The 24,313-nt window shown below is 43.2% G+C and overlaps 2 protein-coding genes and 1 long non-coding RNA gene across 8 annotated transcripts in view; 1 reads left to right on the top strand and 2 right to left on the bottom strand.

Moving 5' to 3' along the window:
- Positions 1 to 15,074, top strand: part of LOC139229802 (SLAM family member 9-like) — a 62,185-nt gene extending 47,111 nt beyond the window's left edge. The window contains exons 4-6 of one of the 5 annotated variants that reach the window (XR_011587808.1): positions 621 to 750; positions 5,969 to 6,042; positions 12,325 to 12,350. Coding sequence is in view for 4 of the 5 variants with exons in the window: in XM_070861391.1 (XP_070717492.1) it covers positions 621 to 746; positions 5,969 to 6,042; positions 7,437 to 7,832 (596 nt within the window). In the remaining variant the exon portion in view is untranslated. Of the gene's footprint in view, positions 1 to 620; positions 751 to 5,968; positions 6,043 to 7,436; positions 10,308 to 12,324 lie in introns of those variants that run through there. The other 4 variants (XM_070861392.1, XM_070861391.1, XM_070861393.1 and 1 more) reach the window with 4 other exon arrangements.
- Positions 125 to 12,319, bottom strand: LOC139229804 (uncharacterized). Of its 2 annotated transcripts, none has more exons than XR_011587811.1 (3): positions 12,023 to 12,319; positions 6,781 to 7,638; positions 125 to 1,135 (listed from the first exon to the last, which is right to left on the bottom strand). It is a non-coding gene; the product is annotated as an uncharacterized lncRNA (long non-coding RNA). The 2 variants fall into 2 exon arrangements; XR_011587810.1 differs by having other exon boundaries at positions 7,561 to 7,638.
- Positions 15,075 to 17,422: 2,348 nt separating the features above from the next.
- LOC139229803 (RNA-binding protein 4B-like) overlaps positions 17,423 to 24,313 on the bottom strand; it is a 115,410-nt gene continuing 108,519 nt past the window's right edge. The window contains exons 3-4 of the transcript XR_011587809.1: positions 21,705 to 21,847; positions 17,423 to 20,242 (exon numbers count right to left, since the gene is read on the bottom strand). The gene's annotated coding sequence lies outside the window, so the exon portion shown is untranslated. The remainder of the gene's footprint in view (positions 20,243 to 21,704; positions 21,848 to 24,313) is intronic.

Here is a 24,313-nt window from a genome sequence, read left to right as displayed (position 1 = left end):
TGGCCCACTATCAGATTTGCCGTTTTTTTTCTCTCCTGAATTTGGGCCAAAACATTGTATGAAATTAGTTGCAAACAAGTAAAGGCTTTTTTTAAAGAGTTAAAAATTAAACGGAAATTCAGGGTCAGAAAACTTTGGGTTTAATTTGAAACATCACATCAAGTCAAAAGAAATGCAGAGCATCAGGGATCAACTGGATCACTGCGCAGGAATCGATCAAAAAGAGATGTGCTGGGTGCCAATGGCCATTGTACTCATTGATGTCCAGGCTTGTGGTTAGGATTAATCTGGTGTAACAAGGATTTTGGAATTCATCAGTAGGGTGAAGGAGTCATTATCAGGTTGAAGACTAAAACCAGAGGCCAAAGTGTGCTTATTGTATTGAGATTTTCCACATCTCGGCCTGAATCACAATACTTCCTTCGGCCACTCTTATTCCCAAAGGTTAGTTCTCAGAACACCTCATGGGCACAGTATTCCTGGATCTTGTATTTGTCCTCTTCATAAACTTGCATTTCCTCCACATTTTGTAATTATTTTTTTTGAAGGTATGTTCACTTAACATTCCTATATGTTCGCACATGAATACAGTCCTCACAATGCAAATGTCTTCTGCTCAGGTGACAAGGAACACAAAGGACCAGTGCTCCACAAAGGCATAATTGCTGCGATTACAGTTGTTGTCATCCTGCTTGTGATTGGCATAGTCTATGCGTATCGAAGGAAACAGTCTAAGCCCGATGAAGGCAGGTACTCTTGATTGATCATCTTCTTGGGTCGTACGGGTTAATCCCAGTGGCTAATGATTGCTAACCGTAATTGGATCTGTTTGTAGCTCCTACCCGATCCTTGTTGACCGTTGGTAAAGCACTAGTGCAGTGAGACTATACAACCTCCCTGGGCAGGATTTGAACCCAGGTCCCAGAAGTGAAGGGACAGTGTCTTAACGCACGTTGGTACTTGGTCTGTATGGACTGGAATTGAAATCAAGTCCCAGAGGTGAAAGGACAATGTCTAATCATCCATTGAGACACCTTACGGTACGCGAGCTGGATGTGAGGTGAAAGGACAAAGTCTAACACACTATGGCACCTCGTTCCTTGGCTGATGGCGTTATATTGCAGAAAGCGATTGGCTGTTGGTTTAAAGAGAAATGTGATTCAACGATCTTCAAAAGTTTAATAGGTGCTATTCAACCTGTGCACTGATTGTATAGAATGAAAGGATTTTAAAACTCTTAAACTGGAACCATTAACCTGGAATCATTAACCTAACAGCAGATTCCATTGAAAGCATGCAACTCATTGTGACAGAGGTGACGTGCCATCATCATAACTGATTGTTCCTCCTTACTTATAGTATGCGGGTTTCCTATCCACTACAAAGATTAAAAACACATTATCTGTGAGGCACTAACTCACACTACATATAAAATAACACAACTACTGAGTCATTTCTTGGATCCTGTGGAATGAGATCACCATTTCCTCCCCCCCCCCACCTCCTGCATGTATAAACAACCAGTGTCCTATGAGCTAACACCTTCACATGTCTACAGTATATAGAATCTGCAGAGTGAAGTGATTGATGGTGGCACACTGACTGGATGTCCAGTGAGATCTTGAAGTGCAAGGGAGGGGAAGTGTTAGATCTGTCAATTTGTCCTCGTGAATAATTAATATTTCAATTGGAAAAGAACCAAGATGTCCACTTAATGGTTGGTGCAGTATTGCTGAATGTCACTATATGTTACCAGTGTCTTTAGGAAACACCATGGCCCAGAATTTGTGGTCGGAGGCTTCCCGCGCAGCGGATCCCTCTGACCGTAAATTTTTTTCACGGAAGTACCAGGTGGTCCTGGAGTTCCAAAAACTTCTGGAGCATAGGCATTTCGTACACACCAATCGGATCACGTGAGCCGGGTCAACCTATCAAAATGGAGTATTCCCATTCATAGTTATGGTGAGTTCCTTTTGTATGGAGCTGCCATAAATATGAATGGGGATACCATTCATGACACACAAAATAAATTTTAAAAAACACATTGCATTTCAATTAATTTTAAATATGTAATTTAATTAAATATTTTATACAAATTTATTTTTTTGAAAACATTTTTTCTATGTTTTAACAGGGGTAAAAATAAACTTACCTTAATGGACAGGGATTTTAATAGAAAAAAGTGATTATTGTTTATTTTTCTATCTCCTAAAACTCTTATGCTGGTAAAAGCATGCCTTATGCCTGTTTTTACCAGGCGTAAGAATGTGAAGGGCACTCACTGGGCAGGAGTTGGGCAAATAGCGCAACTTTCCACCGGGTAGGGTGTGATCTGTCAAGACACGATTTCAGGCCCTATTTCACAGCAGAATTACTTTGCGTGCTGAACAACCAAGGGTAGCATAACTGGGCAAGATCTGCTACCATCTTTGTCACACTGCTGGACACGATAAAATAAAATCTTGTTTGGTAGGACAACCCTCTCTCACTTCTCGGTCCAATCTCTCTGTTCTTTCTACTTGAAGCATGCTATTACAGCCAATGCTTGCTTGTTCTCTAACTCTCCAAATTTGCTGTCCTACCTTTGCTCCTTCCTTTAAGCCTATACGCTCTTCCAATATAATGATTATACTTTGCATGGGGGAAGGTTGGCTAATGTGGAAGAGCAGTGGGTTTGGGGGGGGGGGGGTTTATGCTCACAATTTTCTATATTTCTATTACTACTAGGGGGATCAAGGGGTATGGCGAGAAAGCAGGAATGGGGTACTGAAATTGCATGTTCAGCCATGAACTCATTGAATGGCGGTGCAGGCTCGAATGGCCTACTCCTGCACCTATTTTCTATGTTTCTATGTTTCTAAGACATTAAAAGCAGCACCTGAAAAGTAGATTAGGCCACAAGGAAAGCTAATGGAATATTGGGCTTTATGGCAAGAGGTAATGGAATATAAACGTCGAGATGTAATAGTGAATCTATATAGTAAGACCAGTTAAGAGTACCGTGTGCAGCTTTAAGAACATAAAAATTAGGAACAGGAGTAGGCCATCTAGCCCCTCGAGCCTGCTCCACCACTCAACAAGATCATGGCTGATCTGGCCATGGACTCAGCTCCACTTACCCGCCCGCTCCCCATAACCCTTAATTCCCTTATTGGTTAAAAATCTATCTATCTGTGATTTGAATACATTCAATGAGCTAGCCTCAACTGCTTCCCTGGGCAGAGAATTCCACAGATTCACAACCCTCTGGGAGAAGAAATTCCTTCTCAACTCGGTTTTAAATTGGCTCCCCCGTATTTTGAGGCTGTGCCCCCTCGTTCCAATCTCCCCGACCAGTGGAAACAACCTCTCTGTCTCTATCTTGTCTATCCCTTTCATTATTTTAAATGTTTCTATAAGATTAGCCCTCATTCTTCTGAACTCCAACGAGTAAAGACCCAGTCTACTCAATCTATCAGCTTAAGGTAACCCCCTCATCTCCGGAATCAGCCGAGTGATTCGTCTCTGTACCCCCTCCAAAGCTAGTATATCCTTAAGTAAGGTGACCAAAACTGCACGCAGTACTCCAGGTGTGGCCTCACCAATACCCTGTACAGTTGCAGCAGGACCTCCCTGCTTTTGTACTCCATCCCTCTCGCAATGAAGGCCAACATTCCATTCGCCTTCCTGATTACCTGCTGCACCTGCAAACTAACTTTTTGGGATTCATGCACAAGGACCCCCAGGTCCTTCTGCACTGCAGCATGTTGTAATTTCTCCCCATTCAAATAATATTCCCTTTTACTGTTTTTTTTTTTACCAAGGTGGATGACCTCACATTTTCCGATATTGTATTCCATCTGCCAAACCTTAGCCCATTCGCTTAACCTATCTAAATCTCTTTGCAGCCTTTCTGTGTCCTCTACACAACCCGCTTTCCCACTAATCTTTGTGTCATCTGCAAATTTTGTTACACTACACTCTGTCCCCTCTTCCAGGTCATCTATGTATATTGTAAACAGTTGTGGTCCCAGCACTGATCCCTGTGGCACACCAACCACCGATTTCCAACCCGAAAAGGACCCATTTATCCAGACTCTCTGCTTTCTGTTAGCCAGCCAATTCTCGATCCATGCTAATACATTTCCTCTGACTCAGCGTACCTTTATCTTCTGCAGTAACCTTTTGTGTGGCACCTTATCGAATGCCTTTTGGAAATCTAAATACACCACATCCATCAGTACACCTCTATCCACCATGCTCGTTATATCCTCAAAGAATTCCAGTAAATTAGTTAAACATGATTTCCCCTTCATGAATCCATGTTGCTTCTGCTTGATTGCACTATTCCTATCTAGATGTCCTGCTATTTCTTCCTTAATGATAGTTCCGCAGAAGGGAATGATGTTGAGGTAATAGAGATGTAAAGTGCAGATTCACTATGACTATTCAGATTCCTGGTATGAGGAAATACAGAAACAAAAGACTTGGAACAATTGGGGCTATTTTCCTTTCGAGCAGAGGAGATTAAAGGGCGATTTTAGAAGTGTTTAATATTATGAAGAGATGGTAGAAGCAGACTTTTTCCAGTGATTCACAGGTCGAGAATAAGGGGATATAAATTACAAGTTTAAAAGTAAGATACTTAGGACAGAGAGCAGGAGAAACGTTGTGGTACGGAGAATTGTGAGGCTATGAAATGAAATTCCAGAGTCATGAATGAAGCAGAGACCTTGGGGCTTTCCCTATTCCTCCGCCCCCCCCCCCCCCCGCTGTAACTTTAGCGGAGGTTTGGCATAACCCCTTCTACACGTGTAAATAGAGTCTCAGCCGATCTTCTGCCAAAGTTAGGGCAGCAGGACTTAACCCCCAAGTCAACTTTTAGGAATAGGATAGTGAGGTGATAGATGGAAAAGGGGATAAAGGGATACGGGAACAGGGCAAGCACATGGGAGACTGACCACTGCTGATGTGGAGGATAAACAACAACAAGGACTGGTTCGACCAATTGGCCTGTTTCGGCGCTGTTAATTTCAGTATATCCAAAGGCTCAGCACATTATCTCCAAGTCTTAAGTCATTCTTTTCCAGAATGTGAACAACCCCTTTAGATTGCTCTTCCTCCTACAATCTACAATATTGGCACCAACAAAATATTACTTTCCGATTCATCAAATCTTCTCTCCTATCCATTTCAACTTTGGTGCAGTCCTGCACTTTGCACTTCACCTGGCCTTCTCAGCAAAAGTACTACACTAACTCTTTCTCTACTTTAGTACACTGAGTTTGGTATTGCACTTGTGAAGTTTGTCTGAATGGACTGCTGATCTTAGAAAATTCTAGATCCAACTTTGGCTGTGCGCTTCTTTTTGAGTAGTTGGAGATGCAGTACATGATGAGGTCAATCAATAATTTCCTCCAAAAGAAGTATCTGGGTTGCCAACATCACAATGAGACTGTCATTCCACCCAACTGGGGTAGCCAGGGGTCACTACCCGAGTTGTAGCAGCTCAAAATATTAATCATTTTATTCACCCCATGCTTTACTTTACTTTGAATAAAGGAGATTGAAATAGTGTTAGTTTTATCCACGAGGACAGCTTAGGACTCTCTCTACTGATTTCAAATATGCAGTCACTTAGAGCTATGTGACTAAATAAGAAAAAGTGGACACCACTCCCCTGATGACGGTCTATAAATGCGCCTACATGCCAGTGCCACTGGGTGGGTCAGGGAGGGGGAATATCAGTGTTTGTGGGAGTTCCTGCTGGGGGCAGGATCAGGCTCAGTTGCGACGTCCTCTGTGGTTGCGTCGCCAGGCAGCACTCGTGTCTAGGCTTTCACATGAAGAAGGTGCACCTGGATGAGCTATTGGTCGCAGGGTGCCTTTAGCACAGGAAAGTGGGAAGGAAATTGGAGGGATTTTTTTTTTTTTTAAAACAAAAAGAGCATCTAGACATGGTTCCAACGGCAATTGTTTTTATTTAAAGCTCCTAACACTGAAGGGACAAGTGAACAAGCACAGTATGCTGAGATCAGGAAATCGAGCAATGCCAGGGACCAGGTCAGTACAAGCAGCAAAGCCATGTTGGATCTATTCACACACATTCTCTACAGTTTCTGCTACACTAGCAATTAACTTCATGTGGCTGTTTCAATAGGGAAATGAGCCACTTTTTAAAGCTGCAGATCCCACGCTCATTTCCATCACCTTTGGTAATGGAAATGCCAATTAGTCATGGTGCATCATGCGGTGACAATACCAAAGACACTCTGGGCTAAACTTTCCTTTCATTTTCGGCGGGTTCTTGCTGATTTTCTCGGCGGTACAGTTGTTGTTCCGCCTGGTGAAAGTTTCCCCCTTAGTTTTTTAATGGTATCGCCCAAATCTGAAAAACGCCCGCCGGGACCAAACGGCCAAGAAAATTGCCAGGGCATAAGTTTGGCCTCAACGGAAGCCCGTCCAGATTGCCGAGGGAACCTCCCTGTAAAAGCTGCTTAAACAGGGCGGTAGGTGAGTATTCTGCAAAGAAAGGTAAGTTTATTTATTTTTAAAACATTTTTAAACGGTGAAAGTGTCTTGAGAATGTTTTTTTTTTTAGCTTTTTTAAAAAGGTGAATTTTTTTTTAAAGTTTTCCCCCCTCCCTAGGCCCAACCGCAGCCTCGGACTACAGTTTAAAAAAAAAACGCCCGACTTACTTCGTTTCCCCTTAACCACCGAGAATAATGGTGCAAGACCCATTTTCTCACCGGACGATTAGTTTTAACTTAAAACTGGAAATTTTCGCTATCGTTACTTACCAAAGATCAGCGGTTTTTCTGGCCGGGCAATCGGGCGTTGAGGGGCTCTCGGGAAAGTCTATCCCTCAGTGGTGAGGTTTCTCACAGTAAGACGAAGCTGCTGGTTTCCCAATTTATTTCCTTTAATGTGCATGAACTCTGTTCCCATATCGTGGGGCAGTGGGGAGGATTTCTAATACTCGTCTGACACTTCATGCAAGGAAAAGTATGTTATCTGATCACCAACCTCTAATTTCCAACTTGTCCTGTCTCTTATTTTATCGATGTGACTAGTCAGTGCCTTCTCCCGTTTCCCTCTCTTGTTCCTCCTTAGCTCCAAAGAATCGGTCTTCCTTCATCCTCACTGTTTGTTTTAATCATCACACTCTTCTACGCTTAACTCATCCTTTTCAGAACTTAAACTATGGCACTCCTTTTCTCCCCCAGCCTTCCTTTCCTCCTGTAATCTACAGTGAGAATAAAAATCTATGCTTGACATTGTCGAACCATTGCTTCCTCATTAACCTTGTCTTCTCTTCTGCTCTCTTCAGCCACAGTGGACTTTGATCCTTTACCTGGGTTTCTCAGCAAACAGTAACAAAATGGAGATGTACAGGCCTGGTATCTAACTGTGACTCTAATCCCCTATTTTTTTTTTTACTCTATTTCCTTTTTAGCCAGTTTCTCCTCTGTCCAAATTGAGGCCTTCATGCAGCGCACAGCATCCCCAGCCCCGAACACAGCGGGATAAGCTCCTCCCAGCTTCTGTCAATGCCGCATTAAAGCTGCTCCAGGTCGTACCTGGGATTGATTCTCCGATCTATTTGCTTCCTTCCTTCCCTCTGAGGAATTGCTTGACCGTGTCTCCTCAGGGAAGATCTGCAATTAAAAGTCAGCAGGTTGAGAAGCGGAGACTTGAACTCAGATCTAACAGCTGCATGACACACCAAACAAACTTGGAGAATGGATCTCTTAACCAGAATAATTCTGGCTGTACCATGCGTGGATTGAAGTACTCTCTAACAAACTGTAACCCTGTCGGGAAAGCAGCTTTAATCATGACTGTGCTTTAAGTGTTTGCATCCGTCCTAGCCACTTGCTTGTGTGTGCTGAGCATTTTTCTCTGGCACCTGTATCTGGTTTGCATTTTATTATTCCCAAGATGAATTTTGGCAACACACTATTTCCAAAGCAACACCCTTACTCTAATTCTGATGTACAGCTCCCTGGAGTTACAGCAGGAATGCCCGATGTTCTCCCCTCCATTCAGGGAGACATAAATTAACAAAGTGGTAATATAATACTCAAGGCCGACAGCCATTGTTAGAGCTGTCAGACAGGTTGTTTCCCACCACAAAAGCTGGTGGGTGGTAATGCTGATATAACCTTCCTGGTTCATTCCATTTTCAAGGGCAGTGCTGAATTCTACACTATCTTCGATGAACGACAGTAGTGTCACAGAGTTGGGAAGGGAAAGTTTCTCTGATAGTTACCCAGCCGACGTTCACACCAGGCATGTGGATTATTACTGATGTAACTACTTCCCATCACAGTATGGCCCAGATACTTGTTTTTGGTGCCTGGACTCAATTGAGAGCATCTACTGCAAATTTGGGTACAGGCTGCCCACAATTTTAACCCCACTGCCTCCCCGCCCCCACCCCTACCACCACCCAAACGTCCTTGGAGAATTTTGACTCAGACTCATTAAATAAGTGGGAAATTCAGAGTCCAAGATTCAGTTACAACAAATGGGTCTACATTGAAACTTGAGGCTGGAAACTATGCATTGAAGCTGGTATAATGGGCCCTTTGGTAATGGGGAAGAATGCTACATTGAACTCTGCACCTCGCTGAGGTGTAATTCTAATCTGCGGTGCCCAGCAAACCTCTTGCTGTTTTATTTATTGTATTTCTATCTAATTGTATTTATGGATGAGATTGTCGATATTTTCATTCTCTAAAGAATGTCTTACCTGCAATGGGAAATAGTTAAGTGTTCAACACAGTCCAGGAAAAGTATATTCTGCCAATAAACTTGAACAAGCTAAACACTAATAAGATGCCTTGGATGAATAAAGCCGTAAAGGAAAAGTTGAGGGTAAGGAAAAAAGCATACATTAAGGACAGCAGGGAGAGTGCATGATAAGGGAGAATATGAAGGGATTAGAAGAGAAGTAAAAAAAAAACAATTAGGAAGGCAAAGAGGAACTATGAAATTAAATTATAAAGGAACATAAAACAAGAGTAAAATATTTTATAGATACATAAATTTTAAAAAGCAAGGATGGGAACAGGGCCACTATGGGATGGAGAGGATAATACCACAGGCAGCAATAGAGATGACAGAGATATTAAATCATTACGTTGCTTCAGTATTACCAGGAAGATAGAACAGGTGGAGATGACATCAGGTGATGAGATTAGTAATTAGTTAACTGCATTTAAAATAAAGCGAGGAGATATAAACTAATGAAACTCAAAGAGGATAAAACTTTTGGTCTGGACGGATTTAGATTTTGGAATGAAAAACAAATTTGCGGACGACACCAAATTTGGTGTGGGGTGGGTGGGTAGCCAATACTGAGGAGTACTGCAACAAATTACAAGAACACATTTCTCAACTTGCAGCATGGACATATAATTGACAAATGAAATTCAACATAGATAAATGGGAGGTATTACATTTTGGTAAGGAAAAATAGGGAGGTCACATATTACTTGAAAAATAAGAATCTAAATGGGATAGAGAAGCAAAGGGATCTAGGAGTACAAAGATACAAGTTAGTAAAATCATTGGCACTGGTTAACAAGGCCATAAAAAAGAAAACCAAAGCACTCGGGTTTATTTCTTGAGAATTAGAATTTAAAAGTAGTGACGTAATGGTAAATTTGTATCGAACCTCGGTTGGACCACACGTATGTGCAATTCTGGTCGCCATAGTATAAAAAGGATAGAGAGGCACTGGAGAGGGTGCAGAGAAGATTTACAAGGATGATACCAGAAATGCGAGAGTACACCTATCAGGAAAGGTTGATCAGGCCGAGTCTCTCTTCTCTTGACCTAATAGAGGTCTTTAAAATTATGAAAGATTTTGAAAGGAGTGGATTCAGAGAGTGTTTTCACTTGTGGGGAAGAGAAAAACTAGATGCCATCAATATAAGATCGTCACCAAGAAATAAAATATGGAATTCAGAAGAAACCTCTTTACTCCGAGAGTGGCGAGAATGTGGAACTCGCTACCACAGGAAGTGGTTGAAATGAATAGTATAGATATTTAAGGTGCGGCTCGATAAGCATGAGGCAGAAGGGATTAGAGGATTATGCTGATAGGGCTAGATGAGGAAAGACGGGAGGTGGCTCGAGTGGAGCATAGACTGGTTGGGACGAACGGCCTGTTTCTGTGCAGTATATCCTATGTAATGTAATCCTATGTAATATATTCCTATGTAACGTCTTTGCATTGTGTTGTTACTGTCTCACTAATTTATTAATATTGTTTTACTGCTGCCTCGCTGTGTGCTAGCCTTAAAAGTTGTGTTTTATATATCCTGACCAAGCTATATTCTTCTCGCGTATCATTACTCTTTATCATGGGGTTGTCCTTGAATAATACTGTCTTGCCGATGTCTTCCATTGCGTTCTATCATTTCGCCAGCATCTTCCATTGTCCTCTGCCTGCCTCGCCAAGGGCTTCCGTTACATTTATACTTATTTGCCAAGTTCTTTATGTTGCATTGTTCTGATTCTAACAACGTTTGCCTTGTCTCTCCACGCCATTGTCTTATAACTATTGCACCAACATGTTGGCATTGCTTCCCTGACCGAGGTTGATCTTTGACCAGCCAGATCAAAGGGTCTAAATGCTCTTGCGAGATCTGCACTTGGCCCCATGCCTGAGCTGTAGCAGTCAAGGTTGAAGGAACACAGGAACAGGAGGAGGCCATTCAGCCCCTCGAGCCTGTTCCATCATTCAATTACATCATGGCTGATCCGTAGCTCGAGCATTGTTATTCACGCAAACCCTGAAAAAATTCTGAAAGTGACATCTAAAATGGTACAACCTGTCTGTTGCATTTACCTATTCTTTTAATTGATTCATTTTTGTTCTGATAAGATCCTCTTACTCATTCAGCGATCCTACTAGGGTCTGATGGGCCACCACCTCAGTTCTTCCTTTGGAGCAATGAGATCAATAAAAGTATCTCTTTCTGTTACTCTTTCCCTGTGTCATGGTCACTCTCACCGGCATCAATTTTAACCCAACCCATTCCAATCTGCCAGTCGGGAAACTGACTAGATCAGGTGCAATGCTGGTTTTATATCCCGCCTGATTTTATCCGCCATTGAAGTCAGTGGAGAGGGATATTGGGCAGGGTGTAAAACTAGTGTCTCACCCGATCCCGTGGGATTCCCGCACGCTGCGTTAGGTTAATGACTCCTTGTGTCTCTCTTACTCTCTTGCTATCTGGTACTTCCCCTCTTCCGTCCTCCTTTGTGTTTTTCTCCGTTTTACCCATCTTGTGTCTGCTACTCGTGTTTCTCTCTCATTATGGCTCTGTTACTATCCTCATGATTTCCGCCCGCCCTGTTAATTTCCCCCTGGTTTCTGTTACTTTCTCCCCGTGTCTGCCCTGGGCACCCTTTCTGTCTATGTCTCTCCCTCTCTGCTATGTTCCGATGGCTTCTATTGTTACTTCTATTATTCCAGTGATTACGTGACTCCAACTGCATCCATTTTAATCTTGCTAAAACTCACTTGTAACCATTCAGGTGTTACCGCACCACTAGCAGAAAATCGAGGCTTTGCTGTCTAGGCTACTTGAGCGAGGTACCACGGGGATGCTTTTAATGGACAGGAGGAGAGGGTAAAATTGAAGGCAATGTCGGAAGAATTCAAAAATACGCCTCAAACTTGACCCCATCGGCTTGGGTCTGGGTATAGGCTCTGGGGCGCGCTGCAGAATCTGCAGCACGCTAGCTCCATGCGGTCTCACAACAAGTGCATTGGGTCTGACTAATAATAGGTGTGAGCGATCTGATAAGAGAATGGACAGACACGAAAAAGGTGCAAACAACAGGGGAAGCAGGCAGTACTCCGAATTACCAAACCACATCATGCTTAAAGCGCACCTGGAGGAGCCTTGTGGTTACTTCCTGTGTTGCTTCCTGTTCTGTCTTTATTCCGTTGGTATTTTTTACAAATTAAAATTAAATGTCACGTTAAGTGCGAGCAAAGGAAAAATCAGAGCCTCCACCTACCTGACGTTAGAGATCCCACTGCAAACCTCACAGTACACAGCTCCCTCTACATTACCCCGCACCGCAGAGCTTCCTCTACATTATTCCACAGTATAGAGTTACTCTGCATTATCATTTGGTGCAGAAATCTGTCTCCATGACCTTGATATTACAGAGCTCTCCTACATTACGCACTGGGTATAATAGTCCTCTACATTATCCCCACGCATTTTATAATATGCATTCCAATTATGAATCGCACAATGAAAAGTTCAACGTCTGATGCTGAACAACAAATTGCATTGAAATTGTTTTCTTTCAAGTCCCAAGGACATTTACGTCAACTGGATGCCAGTGAAGGACAGCACAGTCGTGGCGTTCAGCTCATCACGATATACGATGAGATAAAATTCAACCCTGATGTGCCCACACCAACGATGGCGGCGAAGAAAGGACAGGAAGCGAGTGCCAATGCCTCGCTGCTATCCTCTGCCATATGAAAGAAAACGGCGGGCCTGAACTGTTGCTGACTGATTCCCAGTGCTCGTTCATTTGCCGCTGTCTTCCTTTTATAGCTGGCTTGGATCAGCTTGCTTGTGTGAGAAAGCGGACTGAGTGCCTGAAGGCCACAAAGATTCAATGTTTGGCGCGAGGTCATGAGGAAATACAAACAGAAAATGTTGGAAATACACAGCAAGGCCGTCGGCATCGGGAAACGAGGGAACGCTGAGTAAAAAAGAGCAGAGAGAAGGGGAGAAACATAGGTGACGGCATGACACATATACTGGATGATCATACAAAGGAGCAGGTGATGGGGTAAACAGCCGAGAAACAGAATTCGTTAAAGAGCTGGAAAGAGGTGTTACGTACGAGCTGAAAATTGCTGTGCATTTTTACCATTTGCTGTGTTTATTTCCAAATGCCACTGTTGTCAAAGTGAAGCAATAGAAACACATTCAATATTTGCACGTCCTGTAGATCTGAGGGAGGGAGGCTGTTGGGGAAGCTCCTGTTTAATAAATGGCTGATTCACTATGTATTTCTTTATAGTGTCAGTGGGTAGCACTCTCAACTCTGAAGGTTGTGGGTTCAAGTCCCAATTCCAGGGACTTCAGCACGAAAATGTAGGCTGACACTCTAGTACAGTACTGAGGGAGTGCTGTATTGTCAGAGGCCCAATCTTTCGGATGAGACGTTAAACCAAGGCCCTGGCTGCTGTCTCAGGTGGACGTTAAAGATCCCACGGCAATATTTCTAAGAAGAGCAGGGGAGTTATCCCCGGTGTCCTGGCCAATATGTATCCCTCAATCAATGTAACTAAACCAGATTATCTGGTCATTATCACACTGCTGTTTGTGGGAGCTTGCTGCGCGTAAATTGGCTGCCGCGTTTCCTGCATTACTACACTTCAAAAAAAGTACTTAATTGGCTATAATGCACTTTAGTCATGAAAGATGCTATATAAATGCAAGTCATTCTTTTTTTAAACCTGTAATTACCCTGTGAAAGAAGATAGTCTCCCTCTTTGCCAGCTTGAATCTGTTCCCATTTTCTACTACTGTTCACTTTGTCAACAGTGGCATTTAGAATCAGTTAGACATTTAACAAAAGATGTTTTCGCAATCTGATACAGAAAATTGGATCCATTAATCATAGGTTAAAGAACTACAGAAAATATGTTCCCTAGAAGCTGCGCGGCCATGCAGCTGCACAGCTCTCTGTTGGTCCCACACATCCTGGGACTGGCTTTCTCAATGTTAAATTTCACTCATGCACGAAACTGTGAATGGGCTATGCTGCCCCTTAAAGGGGCCACGCACCCAAAAATAAATAAGAGGGAATGTTGCATATGACTGAATCATACTACCTTTGACTAGCTTTAATTCTTTCTTCCACCTCGTTTGTTTACTGACACAGCGTCACAACTATTTTTAATACTGCTTTGATTTCAGTCTCAGGTCTAGAATGCCTCTCAGCCGATGGCGCAAAGCAGACAGTATTGGATCGGCCGCCTGTTATACACAGCGCCTGATATTGAGTTCCATTGCAGTCACTGCAACTAAATATCAGGTGCTGCCTATAACGGGCGGCTGATCCGACACCGCCCATCTTACGACAACACCCGAGACAAATTTCTGGACCTCAATGTCAAGATAGATGTGTTTCTAAGACAGTCACGTGTCTTTCTTGATTTTTTTCCCTTTGTTTCGTTTTTAGTATTTATTTCACCCTTGTTTTTAGTATTTATTTCACCCCACCTCTCCTGAAGGCACTAACTCTTCCTGGAGTACAATTCCGTGGGCTCTTCAGTATCTTACCCAAATGCCCAATTTTAATGTGCTGACCAGAGAGTCTGCGGGGGATTTGGCATCATAGTGAGTAATTATATGTCCTAACTCAATGTTCGCACACATGCACTTTCCACCGGGGTTCAGCAGATAACGATCAGGAGTGGGAATCCCGGCTGGCTTTTCCCTCCCTAATTCAGGTGTACCGAAGACAATCATAGCACTCGTACTGCCTCCAGGTGTAAGAATAAGTGTTTAGTAATGATAAAATTGATTCTGTAGATGTTAAAAATGTAGATTATATGGAAAGGCTGCAGTTTTAAAAGAAACAAAATGGATGACTTCCCCCACGTTCATGTCAGCATAGCTTTGAAATTCACCAAACTTGAAAAGATATTAATTGGAAAATCATTAACCTAATCAAGGAATGGCACCAGCCCTCCAGCCAGACACATGTATGAGGAGAAGCCAATCAGGAATGGCCCTGGAACCAAGATCCAATCCTGAGGCTTTCTGAGAAACTATGACCTTAAGAGGTATAAAAACTCAAGCCAATGATTGCTCCGTCTCTTTTCTTAACCACACAGCAAAAGGCAGGACCTCTCTCTAGACAAAGGAACAGGCCGTGTGCTTTGCCAGCGGGAAGTAAATATACCTTTTTTATTGTAATATCATTGTATCTGCTGTAACTAAGTAGATCTGTAGGATAGCTGAGGACTGCTGTTTCTCTGATGGATGTGCATGTGTGTGTATTTAATAAACTATCCCAAATTGTTTTAAAAGAATCGTTCTTGCTTTCAATTTAATGCCAGAGACTTAGAAATCTTACACAAGTTAAGATGAATTGATCCTTGATAGAACCAGATTGTTCCTGGTCCGCACAGGTCAGCAGCACATCAGACTGTGTACTGACCCAGTGGAGCAACAGGAGGGGAGCCCTGGTTGAACAGCCAATGAAGTACTTTTGAATCGTAATCACTGTTGTAATGTAGAAAACTTGGCAGAGAATTTGCGCACAGCAAGGTCCCACAAACAGCAATGAGATAATGACCAGGATAATTCGTTTTTCAGTCATGTTGGTTGAGGGGTAAATATTGACCAGAACACTGGGGAAAATTCCCCTGCTCTTCTTTGAAATAGTGCCATGGGATCTGTTACGTCCATCTGAGGGGGCAGATACTGTTTTAAAGTCTCATCCGAAAGATGGCATCTCTGACAGGGCAGCACTCCCTTAGTACTGCACTGAAGTGTCAGCCTAGTTGACAGCCTATGCTCAAGTGATAAATCATTGGTTCGGCCTCAGCTGCAGCACTGTTTTCAATTCTGGGCCTTGGAGAGGGTGCAGATGTCATTTACTAGACTGGTACCAGGGAAGAAGGACTTCAGTTATATGGAGAGACTAGAGATGCTAGGATTATTCTCCTTAAAGCAGAGATGATTAAGGGGAGTTCTAATAGAAGTGTTCAAAATTATGAAGGGTTTTGATAAGAGTACGTAAGGAGGAACTGTTTCCATTGGCAGGACAGTCGGTAACCAGAGGACAAAAATTTAAGATAACTGGCTTGAGAACCGGAGAACCCGGGGCGGGGGGGGGTGGCATTTAAATAAAAAGTTTTATAAACAGTTGTTAGGATCTGGAATGTGCTGCCTGAAAGGGCAGTGGAAGCAGATTCAATAGTAATTTTCAAAAGAGAATTGGCTATAAACTCTCAGGAAAAATTGGCAGGGCTACATTGAAAGAGCAGGGGAGTAAGCCTAATTGGACAGCTCTTGCAAACAGCCAACACAGGCAGGCTGGGCCGAAGGCTTCCTTTGTGTGACTTATGCTTCTATAAGCTACAACCTTCTGACTCAGGTGAGTGTGCTAAAATTGAGCCACAGCTCACAGCTATATATCTAATATAATAAAAATCCTACATCTGCACACAACTTTCTGTCTACCAAACCTTACCGTCCGTTGTCGCATCTTAGTCACACTTTTTTATATTAGTTTAAATTATATATATTTTTAGAATCCATATTTATAAAAGCTGCCCATGCCAACTTGTTATGGTGTAATCACACTAGCCCACCATTAACAGTGCTGTAGCATCCCAGGATGCTTCTCCCAGCTCGCCAGTCCGTACTGCAGAGAAAGGTCTATATTCTAACCTATTCTACTTCACTGCTTCCCAAGCTGCTATAATTATTGCTCTACAACAGAAAAATAATAAATTCAAAAAGAAAAAGCCTGTCAGAATGCATAGCTTGAAAATGGGGGCTGAAATACGTCTGCAAACTCTGGTCCTATTATTCCTTGCCCTCCAACCCTTCTTAACTAAAGATTACATTTGGTCTTGGCCTTGACTGCACTGTGTGTGGTGTCTCAGAAGATCGACAGGTATGCGTATAGAATATAAAAAGATACATTAACTCAGGTTAAAATGGAAGCTGTTCCTTTTGAGATCAAAATGGAAGGCCGCAGACAGCCACAATAAGCTTACAACAGAAGACGCTTATTTTAACGAAGGATTAAGTTACAGGTTCTCTGATTCATGGATGATTTCGGACAGTGTGCTCAAAATACAACTGAAGACGGCACGGTGTTAGCGCCTGATTGAACACCGATCATCGATCGTAAGGCACAGCTCTGCACTCTACAGCAGGAGTCCAGTACAACCGTAGAAAGGAAATGTTAAAAATGCCTGAACTGCAACAGCAGAGTCTTCTGTCAAGGTCCATGAGTCAGGTGGATCGGTGCTCCGAGTACTTCGGGATATCACATTGCTCTATTGATGGGAGTTGGCATGTGTTATTGGATAACCGCAGCTTACTGTGATCATCCCTAAATGTAATAATTCTGTTCTGTAATGAATGAGCCTTTGTTCTGTACAGAGACTTTAATGATACTTCAGTGAAAGCCAGCATGTTTTTCAGAGCGGTGGGGGGGTGTGGGGGAGCGCAGTGATGCAAAGTAAAACGCCCTCAATACTCGGGTCAGATGCAGCAGGGGACTAGACACATACGTGCCAACCTACAAAGCTCAAAAGGTGATGAACAGCTCCATGAGAGATGACAACTTAAAAAAAAAAATGTAACTGCCCAAGGCAACTGAATGAGTTAAATTCCTTTTTACCTCATTAGATTTCAGGACTTTAATTACTGTTTTGAGATCACATTTCCTACCTCCTTTTTCATGAAAACTGAAACCCAGCAGCATCCCTTATGACGTAAGTAGTTATGATGAGAGTTCAATGGGACATGCGCTTGACATGGCAGCTATATCCTTGTATTATAGGGGTGGGGGAACTGAAATACAAAAAGTGCATCTTTGTGCATTGATGAACTTATTTCAAAGGGGGGGGGGAATTGGGCTTTGATGGTATACATTTTATTTCCTACAGGGAATCCGACAGCATGCCCCTTCCAGGAAATGGAAATGAAAATAGGGAGGGTTGTACAACGGGCAGCCCCCAATCTGTAACACCAGCGGATGCCACATGTGAGACTATTGGGTTTCAGCTTTCTTAAAGGATGGTTTACATCTACAGTATTGTACTGGTGATTTCACATCCAAACTGATCCAAACACATACCAATAACTGGAAGTCAATGATTACTACAACAAAACTTGTATTTATATAGCGCCTTTAACGTAATGAAACATCCCAAAGTGCTTTACAGGAGTATTATGAGATAAAAAATTTGACACTGAGCCGCATAAGTAGAAATTAGCACAGGTGACCAAAAGCTTGATCAAAGAGGTATGTTTTAAGGAGTGTCTTGAAGGAGGAAAGAGGTGTAGCGAGGCGGGGAGGTTTAGGCAGGGAGTTCCAGAGCTTGGGGCCCAGGTAGCTGAAGGCACGGCCACCAATGGTTGAGCAATTACAATCAGGGATGCTCAGGAGGGCTGAATTAGAGGAGCACAGACATCTCGCGGGGGGGGTTGTGGGGCTGGAGAAGATTACAGAGATAGGGAGGGATGAGGCCATGGAGAGGATTTGAACATAAGGATAAGAATTTTGATATGGCATGAAATAGTGCTCAATGGACTGCACCCAACCAGATTGAAATAGATAGCACTCAGCCAAACTGCAGAAATACATAAGGTATCACAAAATATTTAACAGACTGTTCAGGATCAGTAAATGCAGCTGCACTTCCACTCCACAATTATTGCAAGCATAGACCTTTTCTACCACATGATTTGTGATACACAAGTGTAAAGCAGTGTTGTAGGAGGTAGGCACCTTTAGAATATACCAGAATACTAGGCATTAGGCACCTGCTAGATATATCTAAACGCATATAAGTTTAAAGTGGCCACACATAAAATGGCTGCCCAGGCATGATGGGAAATCAGGTAGTCAAGCTGTGAACTGTTGACTGTTCAATGACCGAGCAATAACCCTGTGAGGCCCACTATAGGAATGCCTTGGATGCAGGATAAGAATAATGAGGAGAGAACCCATCTCCCGTATTCAAGGCCATAAACCAATTAATTCCCCAGGAAGAAAGAGATAACAGAACCCATCTCCTGTAAACAAGGTTATAAACTAATTATTTCTCCAAGAAGAAAGAACTAGTGAGAGAACCTATATCAATCAGCCCAAGCTGACAAGAGACAAACACATGGTTCCTGAGACATAAGGGGAATTCTATTGGGTTAAAAGAACCTATATGTAATCTATAATCGTTGTGATTGGCTTGTGTCCAGCCGTGATGGGCTGTGTAACTGTAGTAAACTGTTTGTAACTTTTGTGAAACATATAAAAGTGAATGTAACCCTTTGTTCTGTGGAGAGAAGCCTGGACTCAGTCTTGTGATTTCCTCCCCGCTAAGCGTAATAAAGGCCGCATCAGCATTGGAACCGACTCTGAGTGTTGAGTGATTCTTCTGAGAAAACACTAACGCTAACAAGCAGTGTTATACTGAGGTATTTATGAGTATAAACGTGAAGCTCAAGGGGGTTATTGACGTCACCTGAACAGTTTACAAACCTGCAGCTGTTGTAGCATAATTAGTTTACATTTGTACATATTGATGTTAGCCAAAAAGATAAGTTAATTTGTCTTCTGCTGCAGCAATAACTTACCACGTAAACTCATGTAAAATAGGAGCAACATTTCTCTAATGTAAAGATTGGCTCCCAATGAACAGTAAGAGGACCCAGTGGTCTGCCACAGGTGTAGGTCCAATTCTGAGCTGAGGCACATGAAGTCTCTGTTGAGCAGTTTATTTAATTCAATGTTTTATTGCACAGCAGTTAAAAAAAAAACATCAACAGGAAATGGCGGACTCGTAGTTTACCAATCTATGAGAAACGACTGTAATCTGTACAGACTGATGCTTCTAACTTTCCTAATCAAATATATGTATGGCCACGTTTGAAATAAAGCAGGTTTCTAAGCATTGCAATATGGTTATATAACTTATCAAAATTCTTGAATAATCAAAATGCAAATGTTTCATCTTGGGTTAGTCTTCTGAACTACTTTTCCATCTTCCTCTGCTATGATTATTCCAGGCAGTTTTGGAATATTAACTATCAGTACATGCAGTTTAATCAGATCGCAAACAGGTAGCTGGAGGCGAGTATCCACCTCAGCTGACAGAGGAAACAGAAAGTCAATTTGGAGACTTTTCGATCCTGGAAAACAACGCATCTGTTTGAAAACAATGCAGTTCCCTCAAAATACTTCCCCTCAGTTTTCACGTCCTGATACTTCCGGCTGGATTTTTGGGTGGTTTGCGACTGGGTTTTCGCCGCATTTTGACCCTCCGCGTCGAAAAGCCGGGCGCTCAGCTGTTTTTCGCCCGGTCGCGATCCTTGGCTCAGTTTTTGCAGAGAGCTGTGTCGGGGTGTAACGACTCGGATTGCATTTCGGCACTCACCTGACCCGTACGCCACGCCCCGAAGACCGCCAGGGAAAACACGGCGGTCCAACTCTGCCAGCAGCGGTAAGTTGGAAAAACTGAAAAAAAGTTAAGTTAAAGTTTAAAAAAAATATTTTTGCAGCGATTTGTCAGGTAAGGGTGCTGACAATGGTTTTGGAATTTTTCTTCCCCCCCCCCCCCTCCCAGGAACAAGCACTCTTGGCCCCGCACTAAAGTTGGTGAGGATCCCGCTTTTGTGCCCCGAATAATAGCGCAATGCCTCCCGTTGCGTTGCGCCCCTGGTGCATACCCCAAGTGCCGAAAGTTAGGCAATTAATCGCCAACACTAACTGAGCGGTCATTCTCACGCATCGCCTCAGTTTTCACCCCGAAACGGAGAAAGCCAAAAATCGAGCCCTTTATTTCAAAAGAAAATTTAAATCGAATATTGGAACTTATTTAAAAAAAATACTGAGGTGCTTTCCAGTGCTATCATTGCATGTTCCTGAAATGCTCCGCTTTTCTGCAATCTGCCATAACCCTGGCACACAGAGGGAGCGAATATCGTCAAATTCCATACCGCAGCAAGTGATTTCCAGACTTTGTTTTTTAAACCCTTAAAACACAGACCAGACGTTACCGCTGGTAACAGTATTGTACGGGGTATGGTGGTGTAGTGCTTATGTTATTGGATTAATAATTCAGAGAACACAAATTCAATTCCACCATGAATTCAGTTTCAAGAAGCTGGGATTAGTCGAAGTGACCTTTCGGATTGTTGTAAAAACCCAACTGGTTCACTAATGCTCTTTAGGGGAGGAAGCCTGCCATTTCTTATCTGGTCTGGCCTATATGTGACTCCAGTTCAACACCGATGCAGTTGATGCTTAACTGCTCCCTGAAATGGCCGAACAAGTTGCTCAGTTAAGAGCCACTAGGGATGGATAATGACTGCTGGTCTTGCCAGCAATACCCACATCCCGAGAATGATTACAAACAACAGCGAATGATTAACACATGATCTGATAGTTTCAGAGACATTAATCATTGAACGTAAACACTGATCTCACTGGCTCTAACAGTCTATCCTCATGACTGATTAGACTGGCAGATTCCTTTCCTGGTGAAACAAAAAAGCTGACAAGGGATGAAAAATTTTCAAGCTTAAAATGGATCTCGCACCATACTGGTTAGCTGTAAAGAGTGTTGTGCTCTACATCTAACTCATGCGGTCTTGCAGCTGACCTGCGAGTGCTGAATGGGAAAATGTGAGGGAAGTTAGTGCTGGGGGTGGAATCGCTTTCCATTTCTGCCATCTAATTCCAGCATCACAAGTTCTCAAGTAACTTTGGGGACAATATAGAGGGAGCTTTACTCTGCATCTTCTGTCAACTGGGAGCCAGCAATGAGCAGCAAGGTTACAGACCCTAGCCCACCATCAGATATGACAAAATGAAGCTCAACACTGATGTGACCACCTCAACGATAAGGTTGAAGAACATATGGAAAAAGCGAGTGCAAGCATCTGACAATTATGTACACCATAAAAAACACACTCACCTGTGCGTGAAGCTTCCCAATCCTCACTGCGATCTGTTCCTATCAGCATTGATATCAATCAATGCAGGTGCGTGAGATAAATGTCACGGAGCATTGTCAAGGTCGATTTTACCATCAGAAGTTTAAACATGGGCGCCTAGATGCTGGGAAAATATAAACAAAAATATTTGAAATACATGGACATGGGGTTTGTAAACACATTTTTCTATGGGATGTCTGATTGGATATCCTGGCACTTGGTGTGGGGGCCACATTTAGCAGGAGCTATTAAATAGAAATAGATGTAGATAAACTATATTAGTACTTAATTACTTTTAGATCTGAATTACTGCTACTGTTGCTCCCGGATACACGACATCTCTTAGCTTGAACCATTGCATCAACATTTGGAGCAAATGACTGGGCTGAGGCCTGACTTGAATACAAACATGAGGACCACAAAGTTACAGAACTTTGGACAACGTGGACCAGTTTCCATACCTCGGGAGCCTACTATCACAGCAAGGGCAGACATCGATGACGAGGACCAACACCGCCTCCAGTGTGCCAGCACAGCCTTCGGTCGTCTGAGGAAGAGAAGGCTCGAAGACCAGGCCCTCAAATCTGGCATCAAGCTTATGATCGACAGGGCAGTAGTGATACCCGCCCTCCTGTATGGCTAAGAGACATGGACCATATACAGTAGACACCTCAAATCGCTGGAGAAATACCACCAATGATGTCGCCGCAAGATCCTGCAAATTCTCTTGGAGGATAGACGCACCAACATCAGTGTTCTCGATCAGGCCAACACCCCCAGTATCAAAGCACTGACCATACTCGACCAGTTCCGTTGGGCGAGCCACATCGTCCGCGTGCCCGACACGAGACTCCAAAAGCAAGCGCTCTATTTGGAACTCCTACACGGCAAGCAAGCCCCAAGTGGGCAGAGGAAACGTTTCAAGGACACCCTCAAAGCCTCCTTGATAAAGTGCAACATCCCCGCCGAGGCCAGATCAGTCAGGACGGCGGGGGGTCATGCAGGCCGAGGGGTCGTGCCGCCGGAGGTCAGGCGGGGGGGTCGGTCAGGCTGGGTCGTTTGAGCCGGCGGGGGGTCAGTCGGGCTGAGATGTGGGCGGTCGTGCTTTAGCCATTATCTTCTAAAGCTCTCTCAATTCAGGAATTGCCCGATTAGATTGGAAAATTGCAAATGTAATTCCATTAATTAAGAAAGGCAAGAGAAAAACCAGAGAACTACGGACCTGTTAGCCTAACATCTGTTGTGGGGATGTTATTGGAATCTATCATTAAGGACAGAGTGACTGAGCACTTAAAAGTAATTTGAGCTGAAGAGAGCGCCAACATGGATTTGTTAAGGGTAGTTCATGTCGAACAAACCGCATCGATTTTTTTTTGAGGCAGCAACTAAAGTAGCAAACAGTGGAATGTCTACGGATGTAGTCTATATTGACTTCCAGAATACATTCGCTAAGCTTCCACATAAGAGACTGTTAGTGAAAATTAAAGTTCATGGAATTGAAGGCAAATTATTGACCTGATTAGGAGTTTGGTTAGGTGGCAGAAGACAAAGAGTAAGGATATTGGGTATGTACTCGAATTGCAAGGAAGTGACTAATGATGCTCCATAAGGATCTGTGTTGGGGGCCTCAACAATTCACTATATTTATTAATGACTTAGATAACAGAGAGCCAATATCCAAGTTTGCCCATGACACAGAGTTTGGTGGTTTCGTGAGTAGTGTAGACAGGAGTATAAAATTTCAAAGAGACATTGATAGATTAAGGGAGTGAGCAAAACTGTGTCAGATGGATTTCAATACAGCTAAATCTGTCGGCCAGATTTGACCCGCCTACTGCATGTTCATCCACTGTATACCAACAAAAGGATAGATCTGATAGCCACATCGTCTGCATGCCCGATACGACTCTCCCAAAAACAAGCGCTCTACTCAAGAGCTCCGACATGGCAAACGAACCCCGGGTAGGCAGAGGAAACACTTGAAGGACACCCTCAAAGGTTCCTTGAAGAAGTGCAATATTCCCACTGACACCTGGGAATCCCTGGACCAAGACCGCTTGAAGTGGAGGAGAAGCATCTGGGAAGGCGCCGAACACAGAGTCTTTTCGGCAGGTGCAAGCGGAAGCCAAGTGGAAACAGCGGAAGGAGTGCAGAACAACGCAAGCACCCCACCTACCCGTCCCCTCAACCACCATCTGTACCACATGTGACAGAGACTGGCGGTCCTGCATTGGACTCATCAGTCACCCGAGAACTTATTTTGTGTGTGGAAGCAAGTCATCCTCGACTCCGAGGGACTGCCAAAGAGGAGAGAGATCAGAGTATTTTTTAAATGGTGAATAGTTAGTGGAGGTTTAGGGGTCCATGTACACAAATCACTAAAATGTCGCAGTCAGGTACAAAAAAAAAATCAAAGACTAATGGAATGTTAGCCTTTATATCTAGCGGGTTAGAATATAAACAGAGCATGATTTGGTACATGTATACCAAGTCCTGGTTAGACTACATCTGGAGTATTGTGTACAGTTCTGGGCACGACACCTTAGAAAGGATCTATTGGCTTTGGAAGGAGTGCAGCGCAGATTCACCA

The sequence above is a fragment of the Pristiophorus japonicus genome, chromosome 19 (genome assembly GCF_044704955.1).
Source record: "Pristiophorus japonicus isolate sPriJap1 chromosome 19, sPriJap1.hap1, whole genome shotgun sequence".
Lineage (NCBI taxonomy): Eukaryota > Metazoa > Chordata > Chondrichthyes > Pristiophoridae > Pristiophorus > Pristiophorus japonicus.
This window is presented reverse-complemented; position numbering and strand designations above follow the sequence as displayed.